Source organism: Peromyscus eremicus, chromosome 22 (genome assembly GCF_949786415.1).
Source record: "Peromyscus eremicus chromosome 22, PerEre_H2_v1, whole genome shotgun sequence".
NCBI lineage: Eukaryota > Metazoa > Chordata > Mammalia > Rodentia > Cricetidae > Peromyscus > Peromyscus eremicus.
This window is the reverse complement of record NC_081437.1, coordinates 13,940,078-13,953,012: the sequence shown is the minus strand read 5'-3', so window position 1 is coordinate 13,953,012 and position 12,935 is coordinate 13,940,078. Positions and strand designations below refer to the sequence as shown.

Here is a 12,935-nt window from a genome sequence, read left to right as displayed (position 1 = left end):
AGAAGAAATCGAGATTAAAACTATTGAAAGAGTAAAGCAATTTTTACAGTTAAGGCAAATGAGACCACAAACAATCTGGTTGTTTTAAAATCCATTCAAACACCCGTTTCAGATGTCTTACTTAGTACAGTGTTTACTAAGTCACAGTGTTGCTTTGGAAGCCCTTAAAATGTAGCAACATTTCCCAAGAACTTTAACCACTAGCAAACTAAAAAAGTAACATACAAAGGCTAAAAATTCAAAATGCCGAACCAAACCATGGACGGTTCACAATGTTGCTTTTGGGGCTTTGAAAATGTAGCAACATTTCCAAATAATTTACTTTAACCTCTGGCAAACTCAAAGTAACACACAGAGTCTAAAAAAAAAAAAAAAAATGCAAAACGCCAAACCGAACCAGGGTTCGAAGAGTCTCAGACTCCCCAGAAGAACCCATCTGAACACAGTGGCATGTGCATCACCCTAGTAATGGGGGTGGGGGAGTGTCAAGAGAACAGGGAGTTATGACCGAGGGCGAGCAAAGCCAAGCAGGCCGTGTTCTCGCTGGCAGGCTACCTCGCAATTACTTAGGCAAGCACTGTGGCCAGGGCACTCTCGAGCCAGTCCGAGCGCACTGGACTCCGAAAACGGGAGGTCGACCGCAGCTCGGTTAAGACCCAGAAGGTAGGCAGTGTGGCCTTCTTTGACCTCCACGGTAAACCGAGGCTCCTCCAACCGTCGCCTCCGCGCTCGGATTAGCCGGGCCAACCCTCCCCGACTGTGTGCGGCCTTCCCACGCACCCCGGGCGAGTGTCAACAGCTGGAGGAGCCGGGCGCGGGGGGCACCTCGCCTCCCGTGCCGTCCGTCCTCCCGGAGCCCCGCGACCGGGGAGAAAGACGGCGGCCGGTGCGCGCCCCGCCTCCCCGCCCTCGCCCGCCCAAGCCCCGCGCGCGGACCGCGGCCGGGAAAGCGGGTTCGGGCGCCCCTTACCTTTTTCAGCGCCGGCACCAGCAGCCCCCGCCACTTGGGCGCGTTCTCCTCGCTGAAGAACTCGTAGGGCAGCTGCTGCGCCTGCATGGTGCCCGCGGGGCGCCTCGGGGCGGGCGGAGGGGCGGCGGCCGGCGGCGCGGGAGCAGGGCCGCAGCCCGCGCACAGCCCGGCCCCCTCGGGGCGCCGCGCGGCCCGGCTAGCGCTGGCGAGGCGGCTGGGGGGCGAGGCCCGCGGCCGGACACCCACCCGACACGCGCGCCGCCCGCCGAGAACCACCGCGGCCCGACGGTGGCGGCGGCGGCATCCCGCACCACCGCCCCGGGGCAGGTTCCTCCCTCCCCCCCCCTACTCCTCCCCTTCCCCGCCCCGGGCCGCCCTCCGCCGCCCGCAACCCGGGCTGCGCTCCCCCGGGGCGCACGGCCTGGGCCGCCGAGAGACGGACGGCGCGTGGAGGGACCGCTCGGGCCGGTTGGCGCCCGTCCGCCTGCGGGGAAGTCGAGCGCGAGGCTCGGAGCGGGGCGGAGCCCGGGGCCCGGGGTCGGCCGGGGGCGGGGAAGGGCCCGAGGTCGCTGCTGGGGAACCCGACCGCTCCGCCGCCGCTGCCGCCGCCGCCGCTGCCGCCGCCGCCGCCGCCGGTGTAGCGCTGGAGCTTCCTACTAGCAAACTGAACCTGCCCGCGACTGAGCATGCGCCGCCGGCCCGCTCCGGGTTTTCCGGCTGCCCGCGGATGAGGAGGGGCGCGCGCAAGAAGAGGCTGGGAGGGCACTGCAGGGGCGGGGCCGAGGGACCCTGAAGGCGAACCCCGGACCCGAGGGCCTGGGCGTGGGGGGCGTGCGAGCAGGCAAAGCGCCCCCTTTGTGTGGTCCGGCAGGCCGGGAGCCTGTCCCGCTCCGGGAGGTCCTGGGCCCTGGGTCTCAGAAAAGGGGTGTGTGTACTTTGTTCCCAACGTGAAGATAAGGAGTGCCCTGAGCATGCACTGTCTACTAAACAGATTGCACACACACACACACACACAAAAATAGGTTCCTTCTTGCAAAAACTACTGCTCGGTGTTTGCCTGGTGAGAGGAGAGATCGCCTTGTTTCCATCGGCCTTTCCATAACAGGAAAACGTAGACGTGGAGTATTTATTGATCATGCGTCTACTCAAACCCACGGGCATTTATTTATGGTCCACCCTGCTTTGTATCTTTCATGGCTTCAGCTGCATAATTAGCTTCTAAAAGACCGTTTTATTGTTTGTTTTGTTTTGTTTTTTTTCACCTGCTACACGACCCAGAATAGAGACATGAAGATCCCGGAATGCTATAGACGCAGTATCTAAGAATTGTCCTTCCATCCCTAGGATGCAGATGCTTACGATAGTGGCATTGTGCAACTCTGTAGCACATTATGCTTTATCACTGAACGCTTTCTGGGTAAAGTGTCGTTTCAGTTCTCAGAGTTTTCATTTCATAGATGAGAAGATAGTTCGAAGAACCAGCCTGGGCTCAAACTGACATCATGTCCTGCTGTTTCGGGGTACAGTAAACAAGGTCTCACAGATGAAAAATGTTTGAAACCACCCTTCTTAATCTTTAGACGACCTCCTAGAATCTGAACGAAATCTTCACGTCGTCCCTTTTGTAATAACACACACAGATTTACACCTTTCGTTTAATCCCCCACCCTTTGGACGTGTTCAAGATGACATTTCGAAGTCTAGCCACAAACCAACCATCTTTGTAATAAGACAGCAGATAGAGCGGACCTGCGGGGGAGATGGCGCTGGCAATAAAGGGCACTTGTCTCCAAGCCTGAGAACCTGAGTCCTGCCTCAGGGACCCACACAGTAGAAAGAGAAAAACTGACTCCCAAAAGCTGTCCTCCAGCCTCCATACATGTTCAGTGGCAGACGCACTACACACAAAATAAAATGTTTAAAGAGAGAGGCATTGAACTATAGCCTGGGGAGGAGTTAGGAAAGGAGTTTCAGAGAACATCGTATCAGTTATTTTCAACGACTGGTTTGTGTCGTCCAAAGTGACTGAACCAAATCAGCCCTCGACAGAAAACTATTTCTTGGGAGGGAGGTAGAAGCAGAGGTACCAGGCCAATTTCAGCTACACAGTGAGTTCCAGGCTAGCCAGGGCTTCGTGAAATGCTATCTCAAAAACTAAAGAACACACACTTTAAAGTTCTGCACAAAGCTATGCACCTGACTCCTACTTAAAACACTCAACATTTTCTCACGACTGTCAATCACAGTTCATCACACTCTAGTCACACTTGGCCTTGTCTGTTCCCGGAAAACAACACTCCTGCTTCCATGGCCTTACCCCTTTCCCAGTCTGGAGCACCTAGCTGTTCACGTGGCTAGTTTTAACATCAATACCTCCAAGAGGCCTTTCTAATCAGCTTAATTAACTACCGTCTAATTAATTAGAGTCTACCATGTGTCCTATGTAACTCTTTCCTAGCACTTACTCGGTCGTCTCTTCTCCGTGATCTCCCCTCACTAGGATGTAAATACCAAAAGATCAGTCCCTTTATGTATGCAGTTCACTATTGCATCATCGGATTTAGTATGTGTGCACAGCAGGAGGCATTGTTCCAAAGGCATCAAGGTTGCATAGAAGAAACTTCCAGCATAAATACAAGGAGTTATGGGGCATAGCGACGCTAGTCTTTAATCCCAGCACTCAGGAGGCAGAGCTGGTGAATCACTGTGGGTTCAAGGCCAGCCAGGTCTACATAGTGAGTTGCAGGACAGCCAGAGCTACATAGTGAGACCCTGTCTAAAAATATATTTTTTTAAAGTTGTCGCAGAAAAAGAAAACAGGTGATCTTTGAGATTGTGTAAGCAGATCTACATTTACTCACTTCAAGGTGTCAGAGAGCATTAAAGGATTGGTAACTGAGCTCCAGGATTCCCTTCCACTAGGAATCTGCTTTAAGTGCAGAACCGAACACGGCCCTAGGAACCTGGATTGTCGAGTTTAGCGAGCGGCCAGGTCAGGTTTCCACCAGTGTGAAGCTCTGGCTGCAGACAAGAGGCTCCATTGCTTCCTAGAGGAATTGCAAGAGGGGAAGCCAGCGCCACCGAAGTCGCGGAGCTCTCGAGCCACTGTCAACTGCCTGCCCGCCTCTCTCAGGACAAAAAAGCACACGCCTAGTGGCGGACAAGCAACGCCAGGCTCCAACGCGTGCGTTTTCACGCAGAGCTCGGCCGACTGGCGGCGCAAGCGCAGAGGCTCCCCCGGGCGCCACTCCGCGGGGCTAGGCAGCCTGGCTGCCAGAGCGGAGGTGACGCACCGGGGTGCGTCGGGACTCGCTCGTCGCATCCCAAGGCAGGAGCGTCCAGGCAGAGTAGCCGAGTTCCGAGCGCATCCGACCTGGCGCGACCAGGGAAGGGGGGCGGGGAGGACGCTCGGCCCTGACAGCGCCCCCTGCAGGTGCAAGGGTGGCCCCGCTGGCCCGGACAGGACCACCCGGTTTCCTCCACCGCAGCCGCAGTCATCTTGGAAGCCCGCTTGGGAGCTAGCGACTACGTTTCTGTTCAAGAGTATCCACCGGTGTCCCGGGACAAAGTCCGAAGTCCTTAACCTGGGACTCATCGATTTGCGTAATCGCGCCAACTCGCTGTCGTTCCACATGCAGCTGCCCCTCTTGCCTCCCGCGCACCCATCACTGATTCATGCACGTGCTGTTTGTTCCAAGTGTTTGGAATACCTGTAACTTTTTTTCTCCAATCTGGGCAGCACCGTCCCACCTTAGACCCCCAGGTGCTCTAGGAACTCACACCCAATCTGCGTCCCACCCGCCTTGACCCCCAGCTTAAATATCACTTCTCTACAGCCCTCAGTCCCCATACAGGATTCTTGTCCTTGAAGTTCGTGTCTCATGGGCGTTAAGAATAGCAGCTTCAGCCAGGCGGTGGTGGCGCACGCCTTTAATCCCAGCACTCGGGAGGTAGAGCCAGGCGGATCTCTGTGAGTTCGAGGCCAGCCTGGGCTACCAAGTGAGTTCCAGGAAAAGGCGCAAAGCTACAGAGAAACCCTGTCTCGAAAAACCAAAAAAAAAAAAAAAAAAAAAAAAAGAATAGCAGCTTCAGCCATTACAAAATGTATGGCCTCCCTCTGATGCGAACATATCCAACCTGCATTCTTTACTTGATTCTTTTTTTCTCAACCCTTCTTCCCTTCAATTCCATTGTTTCAAATAGTGTGTCCTCTGGAAACACACCGGAGAAAACACCGATAGAGAAGAGCCCTGAATGCCTTGCCGGTTAACACTCATCCTGGACTCTCACCATTTTCCTCCCAGTTTGCAAAGGTGGTAGGAAGCAGGGTACGTTATTAATGAATAATGAATTAAATGGAATGATCAAAGGATCGTCATAACATACAAGCCTGTTCTTTGCCCTTGCTATATTCGCCAGCATCACCAGAGTCCAACTTTCTGCAAAAATCTCCATTTGATTCAAACAGTAATAGATCCTCAAACTGATCGCAAAGAACTCAATGCAAATTAATCAAATCCCCAACACGATTTTTGATTGAATATGACAACCTAATTCTAAGCTGCGAATGAAAGAAAGCAAGGGCAATTTTCTTTAAAGCAACAAGGTGTGTGTATGTGTGTGTGTGTCACTATGTCAGCTTAGACGGGACTTTCGTCGTATTATTTTCCGTGTGTGTAGTGGAGGTAGGGTATCTCATGAAACCCAGGCTTACCTCAAAATCACTTTGTAGCTAAAGATGACATTGGACTTCTGATCTTCCTGCCTTCACATGCCAATTCCTGGGATTACAGTTGTTATACCAGGGTTAAGTTTACTTATGTAAAAACATTTTAAATAAAGAGTATCAACTAGTCTGCGACTTTGTTCAGATTTCCCCAAAGTGTCCCAACAATGTTCTTTTATAGAGATTGTTTTGTTTTGTCTGCCAATAGGCTTGTGTTACCACACACAGATTGCCTTCTGTACATAGACTATCTTTCCATTTATAAAGGTTATTTATTCATTCCTATGGTGCTGGGAATCGAGCATTACTACTTCCAAGGTGTTTCTTCTCCACCTTCTTCAGCCAAGTGCTCTACCATGAGGTTATAACCTCGACTTTCATGACTTTCAATGGTGTTTTGCAGATTCCATGGCACATCAGAGGAGCAACAACCATTGTTGATAGTCATGCTCATGAGTATTTTAGTCCACTTGAATTTCTAAGGATGCCAGGCTGAACAGCAAGTATTTTCACCCACTGGGACGTCTTTCTAGCCCTGGAATAGGATTTGATTTTATTTTACTTCAAGTCATTTTAAATTCACCAGGGGATGGTTATTTTCAAATTTAAGCATGAAAATTTTGAGAGTAGCAAATATAAATGATATGCTTTGGGTTCTGCTATCACAACACCATACATGCACATGTACAGATATTGTTAGGGAGTTTGACTTTCAAAAATGCAGATGTATAGCCATTATTTATGATCAAGGCACTTATGTGATTCAGCTATACAGCATTATCATTCAAATTTACTGACAGCTAGCTAAATATGATCTCAAGAATACTTAGAATTCATGCCACTGAAATTGACTGCTACGGAGAAAATACTAAACATTTCTTTGAATTCATGACAGAAAAACCTCTCTGCATATTTAAAATTAATAAAATGTTGTATATTCTGGAATGGGATTTTAAAATTACATTTCTACTTAGTTATTGCCAGATTAAAGGGGGAAAATTCCTTTTAAAAATAAGTGGATTAAATGTGGCCAGTTTATTTAAGTCTTTTCATTTGTTACAGGAGTTTTGTTTAGTAGTACTGTGGATTGAACCAAGGACTTCATGTATACTTGGCAAGCATGTCACCCAATGAGTTAAATCCCCAATTTAAATAGCCTGTGGGGGTTTTTTGTTTGTTATTTGCTTGGGTTTTTTTTTTTTTCAAAAATAAAATATCTAATTTTTCTGGAATGCAATAGTTTTTCTTTATATTTATTTAGTGTGTGTGCGCATGCGTGCACACGTGTGTGCTTATCAGAGAACAACTTTGTGGCATCATTTCTTCCCTTCCACCTTTCTGTGCGTTCCAAGGATAAACTCAGGTACCAGACTTGTGAGACAAGCGCCTTTCTTTTCTGATTTCCTGTCACCACCCCTTGCAATGATTTTTATAGGAATACATAGACTCTGCCTCCAAACTTTGCATAAAGTCAGGGGAAATGAGATCAAGAATCCAGAATACTCCAGAAGACCCTTTAACCATTCTGCCTTGACCGGATTCGTAATGCGTCCATCACTGATGTGGAGAGCTGTAGAATCAAAAGAGTCATCTGAATGGGGTTGGAAAGATGGTTCAGTGGTTAAGAGTGCTTGCTGGGGGCTGGAGAGATGGCTCAGCAGTTAAGAGCACTGTCTGATCTTTCAGAGAACCCAGTTTCTATTCCCAGCACCCACATGGCAGCTCACAACCATCTGTAACTCCAGTCCCAAGACAATCAATGCCTTCTTCTGGCCTCCTTGGGTATTACCTGCAGGTGATGCACAGACAGGCAATAATTTTTTTTTTTAGAAAATAAAATTAAAAAGAGTATTGCTGCTGCTCAGAGAACCTGAGCTTTGTTCCCGGCGACCATATTGGCTAGTTCATAACCATTTATAACTCCAGCTCCAAAAGATTCAAGTTCCTCTTCTGGCCTTCATAGCCACTTACACACACACACACACACACACACACACACACACACACACACAAATAAGGCCAGGCATGGTGGTGCACATCTTTAATCCCAGCACTCCTGAGACAGACACAGGCAGATCTCTGTGAGTTCCATGCCAGCCAGGGCTACATAGTAAGACCCTCTATCTCTCTCTCCAAAAAAGTTATCTTTCAAATTAATAAACTACTGTTTCTGTGGTTGGCTGAAGACCATGCTACGTCTGCACAGTCCGCATTGGTGGGGCGGCTCTTTTCTCACCTGCTCGCTCTTGTGATTTCCTTCCAGAGTCTCACAGGACTGCTGCTGTTTGTGGGACCCAACCAAGTCTTAAACCCTAGCCACCAGAATCTGAAAAGTGGAGGGTTTGTTGTTGTTTAGTTTTAAAGCTTAGTCTTAGTGTTCCTTCTATAGCATGCCAATGTGCAATTTCTGCCATGGCAATCTTTAGCATATCAAGAAAAATGTCCTTCTATTTCTGTTGAATGATATTTTGTTTGTGTTCTGACAAATAAAGCTTGCCTGGAGATCAGAGGGTGGAGCTAGCCACTAGTTAACCATAGAGGTCAGACAGTGATGGCTCACACCTTTAATCCTAGCATTTGGGAAGAGGAAGCAGGAAGATCAGGAATATAAGGTGGGTAGAAACAGGATCTCCCCCATTCAGTCTGATAGAGGTAAGTAGCTTTGTGCCTTTCCTGGAACTCGCTTTGGAGACCAGGCTGGCCTCGAACTCACAGAGATCCGCCTGCCTCTGCTGGGATTAAAGGCGTGCGCCACCACCGCCCGGCTGAGGTAAGAACTCTTTAGTGGCTGGCTGCTCTGCTTCTCTGATCTTCCAGTTTTCACCCTCGATATCTGACTCTGGGTTTTTATTGTTAAGACCAATTAGGATGGCGTTTCATATTCCTTTGATTTTTTTTTTGTAAATATGAAAAATATATATTAGTGGTTTTCTGTTCTTTTGTGGGGGCATTGTTTCTTGTTTGTTTATGAGCAGGGTCTTCTGTAGCTGAGGCTACTCTTCAACTTGCTATATAGCCAAGGATGACCTAGAACTTCTGATCCTGCTGTCTCTACCTCGTGAGTGCTGATATTACAGTTTATTCGCTGAGGATCAAACCCAGGGCTTCATGCCTGTGAGGCAAACACTGACTGAACTATACCTCAGTCCCATATTAGCCACTTTTAAGTGTACATTCCAATGGTAATGGTATTAAGTGTATTCACATTATTATACAATCAAACTGCAGAACTGTTTTTTAGACAATTTCACTATGTAGCCCAGACTGACCAAGAATTCACAGTCCTCCTGCCTCAACCTCCTGATTGCTGGGAGTACACTCATGTGCCACTGTGCCCAGCTAATGTGCAGAACTCCATCTTGCAGGACTAAAACTCTATACCTATTAAAAACTCCCCATTCAGCCGGGCGATGGTGGGCACGCCTTTAATCCCAGCACTCGGGAGGCAGAGCCAGGTGGATCTCTGTGAGTTTGAGGCCAGCCTGGGCTACCAAGTGAGTTCCAGGAAAGGCGCAAAGCTACACAGAGAAACCCTGTCTTGAAAAAACAAAACAAAACAAAACAAAACAAACAAAAAAAAAACTCCCCATTCCTCTAGCCCTTCATCCTGGCAGCCACCATTCTTTCCATTTCTATGAATTTTTCTATGAATGTTTTATTTTGGGTATCGTTTGACATCATAGAGCATAGTCATATGTTGCTTGACCATTGAGTATTTTAATTTTTTAAAAAAAATCTCATTTATGGATCAGGCATGGGAGTGCACATCTTTAATCCTCTAGGGAGGCAGAGCTCTTTGAATTTGAGGTCAGACTGGTCTACATTATCAGGTTCCAGGCTGGTCAGGACTACATAGTGAGGCCATGTCTCAAAAAATTCCTGATTTATTACTAGTCTGTGCGCATGTTTGTATGTATGCACATGACACAGGGCAGGTATAGAGGACAACTTTGTGGAGTCACTTCTCTCCTTCCACTTTTTTGGGGGCTCCAGGAATCAAATTCAGGTTACTAGGTTTGCACGGCGTTTACCCACTGCTCAGCCCCTGAGATAAGTTTTGAGAAGTGTATTGTTAGGCAACTTTGTGTGCAAGCATTGTAGTATACACTTGTATGCTAAGATGGCTGCATTTCACTGGGTGTTGTGGTATTATGTACTGCTGTTATATGTGACTAGTTTATTGCATGTAACATAATATACTTAAGTTAAACTTCATTCATTCAAGTTATAGCATATAACTTAAGCATTATAAAACCTTAGAATTTACTGGTCCTAAAATGCTCCCCCGCCAACCTTGAAGCAGCCAGAAAACATTTATAGAATTTCCTTATTTATTTTTTTGTTGTTGGACAGGATGTCTTGTAGCCCAAGCTAATCTCTGGTTCTGTATGTAGAGAGGCTGGTCTTGAAGTCCTGATCGTCCTGATTTTATCTTCTGAGTGGTGGAATCACAGGCATGTAATGATTGCTCAACATTCTTTCCTTTTCAAAGCATCAGATGTCTGCATCTCATTTTTTTGATACATTCACCTGGCGATGGATATTTGGATCACTCTATTGTGCATGGCATATATATTCTTCAAAAATAGGCACATATTCTTCTTCTTTTGATCTATATGAAATTTGAGAAGAGGGTTGCTGAATTTTATTAAATGATTTTTCAGTATGCCTGAACATGGTATTTTTCTTCCAGAATGCCACAATATTTCCCATCTCATACACTAGACACAGTTTCACTGCTTCTGGCTATGAGAGAATTATACTCCTCCTCCTTGGCCTCCTGAATTTCTTAGAGTCCAGGCTTGTGTCCACAAACCCTGCCAGAGTATCCATTTGGACTGTATGTATCATGTTATATGATAATTCCCCAGGGCAAGGGTCTCCAGAGGGCTGGATATGTTTGGAATCAGCACCCAATGTGTGGGTGGTTTCTTTCATAGCCAAACACTCATGTGTTGACTTTTAGAGTCCCTTACCCACAATCATGATATTCCTCACAGAAATTCTGACCCCAAAACTCACTTCAAAGAATTACAGCAATGAGCTCATTAAACATTTTAAAAGTTTAGAATTTACTGGTCCTAAAATGCTCCCCCCAACCTTGAAGAAGCCAGAAAACATTTATAGAATGTTTTATTTTTCATTTTTAATGGGGGCGGGGTTGAACCTAGGGCCTTATGTTTGTCAGGCAAGTGCTTAGCCAAATCCCAGGCATTTTTTCTTTTCTTTTCTTTTTTTTTTTAACCTTTTAATTTTGAGATAGGGTCTCACTGAGTTGCCCATGTTGTCCTTCAGCTCACCATAGGCCGTAAAGACCTTGACATGTGTTTCTCCTTCCTTGGCCTCCTGAATTGCTAAGGGTACAGGGTCGTGACACAGATCCAGCCGGAGAGGCCATTTGGAGACAGTCATATAGATCATACATTATAAGATAATTCACTGCATGGCTGGGGCAAGCATCTCCAGAGGGCGGCGTATGTTCAGAATCAGCTCCCAATAATGGCTCATAGCCAGAGTTCCTTCACAGGTACGGGGGGTAAAAATGGGAGAGGCCGCTCACTGTTGTATTAGCAAAAGCCTTTGCTCCCTATTCCCATGCCGTATGCTTGGCTGGCCTAGAGCTCAGTTCAGTTGCCTGGGAAAGGCTGTTCCTACCAGGAAACACACACTGATTCTGATGAAATAGAAGGGAACAATGCCTCCCATTTCAGGCTCCTCATGACTGAGTCAACAGATTAGAAAATGAATTCACTCTCTTAGCTGGGATTATTGTACTCAACTATTGGGCTGGATTACAATTCAACAGCAAGCTCAAGGCCAGCCTGGGTCCTACATGAGATCCTGACTAAAATTCAACCAACAAGCTGGGCGGTATTAGTGCACGCCTTTAATCCCAGCATTTAGGAGGCAGAGGCAGGCGGATCTCTGTGAGTTCTAGGCCAGCCTGGTCTACAGAGGGAGTTCCAGGACAGCCAGAGCTGTTACACAGAGAAACCACATCTCAAAACAAAATAAGTGAACAACAACAACAAAAAAGCCAGTCTTGGTAAGAAAAAGTCTGGATTTGCAGTTGGGCCCTTAAAGTGTACCAGGTCCCATGTTTAAGATCTATGGGAAACTCCAAATAAAACCGAGCATGCCATCGTACTAGGTAAAACCTTGACCGAGTGACAATGAAGAACATACTGAACAGCTAGTGAAAGAAGGTAGTTGTTAAGTATGAGTTACACTCACATGATCAGTCATAAAAGAGGACAGTGACTGTCATGACGCTTGTCAATAATACAGTGTGTGTGTGTGAGTGTATGTGTATGTGTGTGTGAGTATGTGTGTGAGTGTGTGTATTAAGCAAACACCTTTCTTTTCTCTCATTCCTTTATCATGTAACATCGGATGCACTGAATTTGTTCAGTAATTAACTTTCTTAATTTTATATCATAGTGTTTGTTATAGACTATCAGAAGAATAAACACGGCTCAGTGACTTTGCTCCCTCTTCCAAGGAAGAAAACAAACAAAACCAGAACCCCACCAAGTCAGGCCGATGAACAAACGCTTGAAAAATAGAGTTCCCACAGCCTTGTTCCTTCATCGTAGGATGACCTTTAACCTCAGCACGGAGCCTGGATCGACCTGAACTTGCCACTCTCTGTCATTAGACTCTCAAGTTCTGGGACCATGGGCGTGTGTCACCGTGTCCAATTTCTGTAGTTTTATGAAAACTTTAAATTGTGAAATATTAGTGCATCGCCTTGAATCCAAAGAAGTCAGTGCGCATGCTTCTGTGTACTTTGGACCTGCTTTAATTATAGGCCTCCCTATGTGTCACTGTCATGAAATCCAGCGAGCCAAAGGTGATGCACACTTTCCCCTGTGGCTTCCAAACCTGCCACATCTGACTTGGGATTCTGGGCTAAAGCCAGCGTTCCAAGGAGAGTTGGGAACCACTGGGGAATTCCAGCACCCTGGGAGAGAGAAGCTGCAGTCTTTAAAACAAGACTGCTGAGTCACCCCGCTTAGATCTGTACCCTCTCTCTCTGACTCTTCTTTAGCTCACTGCTGTGACAGTCACCCAAGGGCATTTTGTTGGCATTGAGTGGGAATGGGGGCAAGAGGAGAACAGCATGGCTTGGACATGGGATAAGAATGCATCAAAACATTTAGCCCGTCACACCTAATGTCAACCCTATCAGCCTTACTAAAAGTGATGCATAGAGGCCACTTGTCACATAAGGAAAGT

The 12,935-nt window shown here is 47.1% G+C and overlaps 1 protein-coding gene and 1 long non-coding RNA gene across 2 annotated transcripts in view; one reads left to right on the top strand and one right to left on the bottom strand.

Annotated features, from left to right (window-relative positions):
• Sos1 (SOS Ras/Rac guanine nucleotide exchange factor 1) overlaps positions 1 to 1,071 on the bottom strand; it is a 91,491-nt gene extending 90,420 nt beyond the window's left edge. Inside the window, exon 1 of the mRNA XM_059248288.1 lies at positions 971 to 1,071. Within this exon, the coding sequence (XP_059104271.1) occupies positions 971 to 1,057 (87 nt within the window). The 5' untranslated portion in view covers positions 1,058 to 1,071. The remainder of the gene's footprint in view (positions 1 to 970) is intronic.
• The window catches only part of LOC131897390 (uncharacterized), a 40,250-nt gene that overhangs the window by 27,200 nt on the left and 115 nt on the right, over positions 1 to 12,935 (top strand). Inside the window, exon 3 of the long non-coding RNA XR_009375667.1 lies at positions 12,138 to 12,935. This exon is cut by the window's right edge and continues 115 nt beyond it. This is a non-coding gene — a long non-coding RNA (uncharacterized LOC131897390). The remainder of the gene's footprint in view (positions 1 to 12,137) is intronic.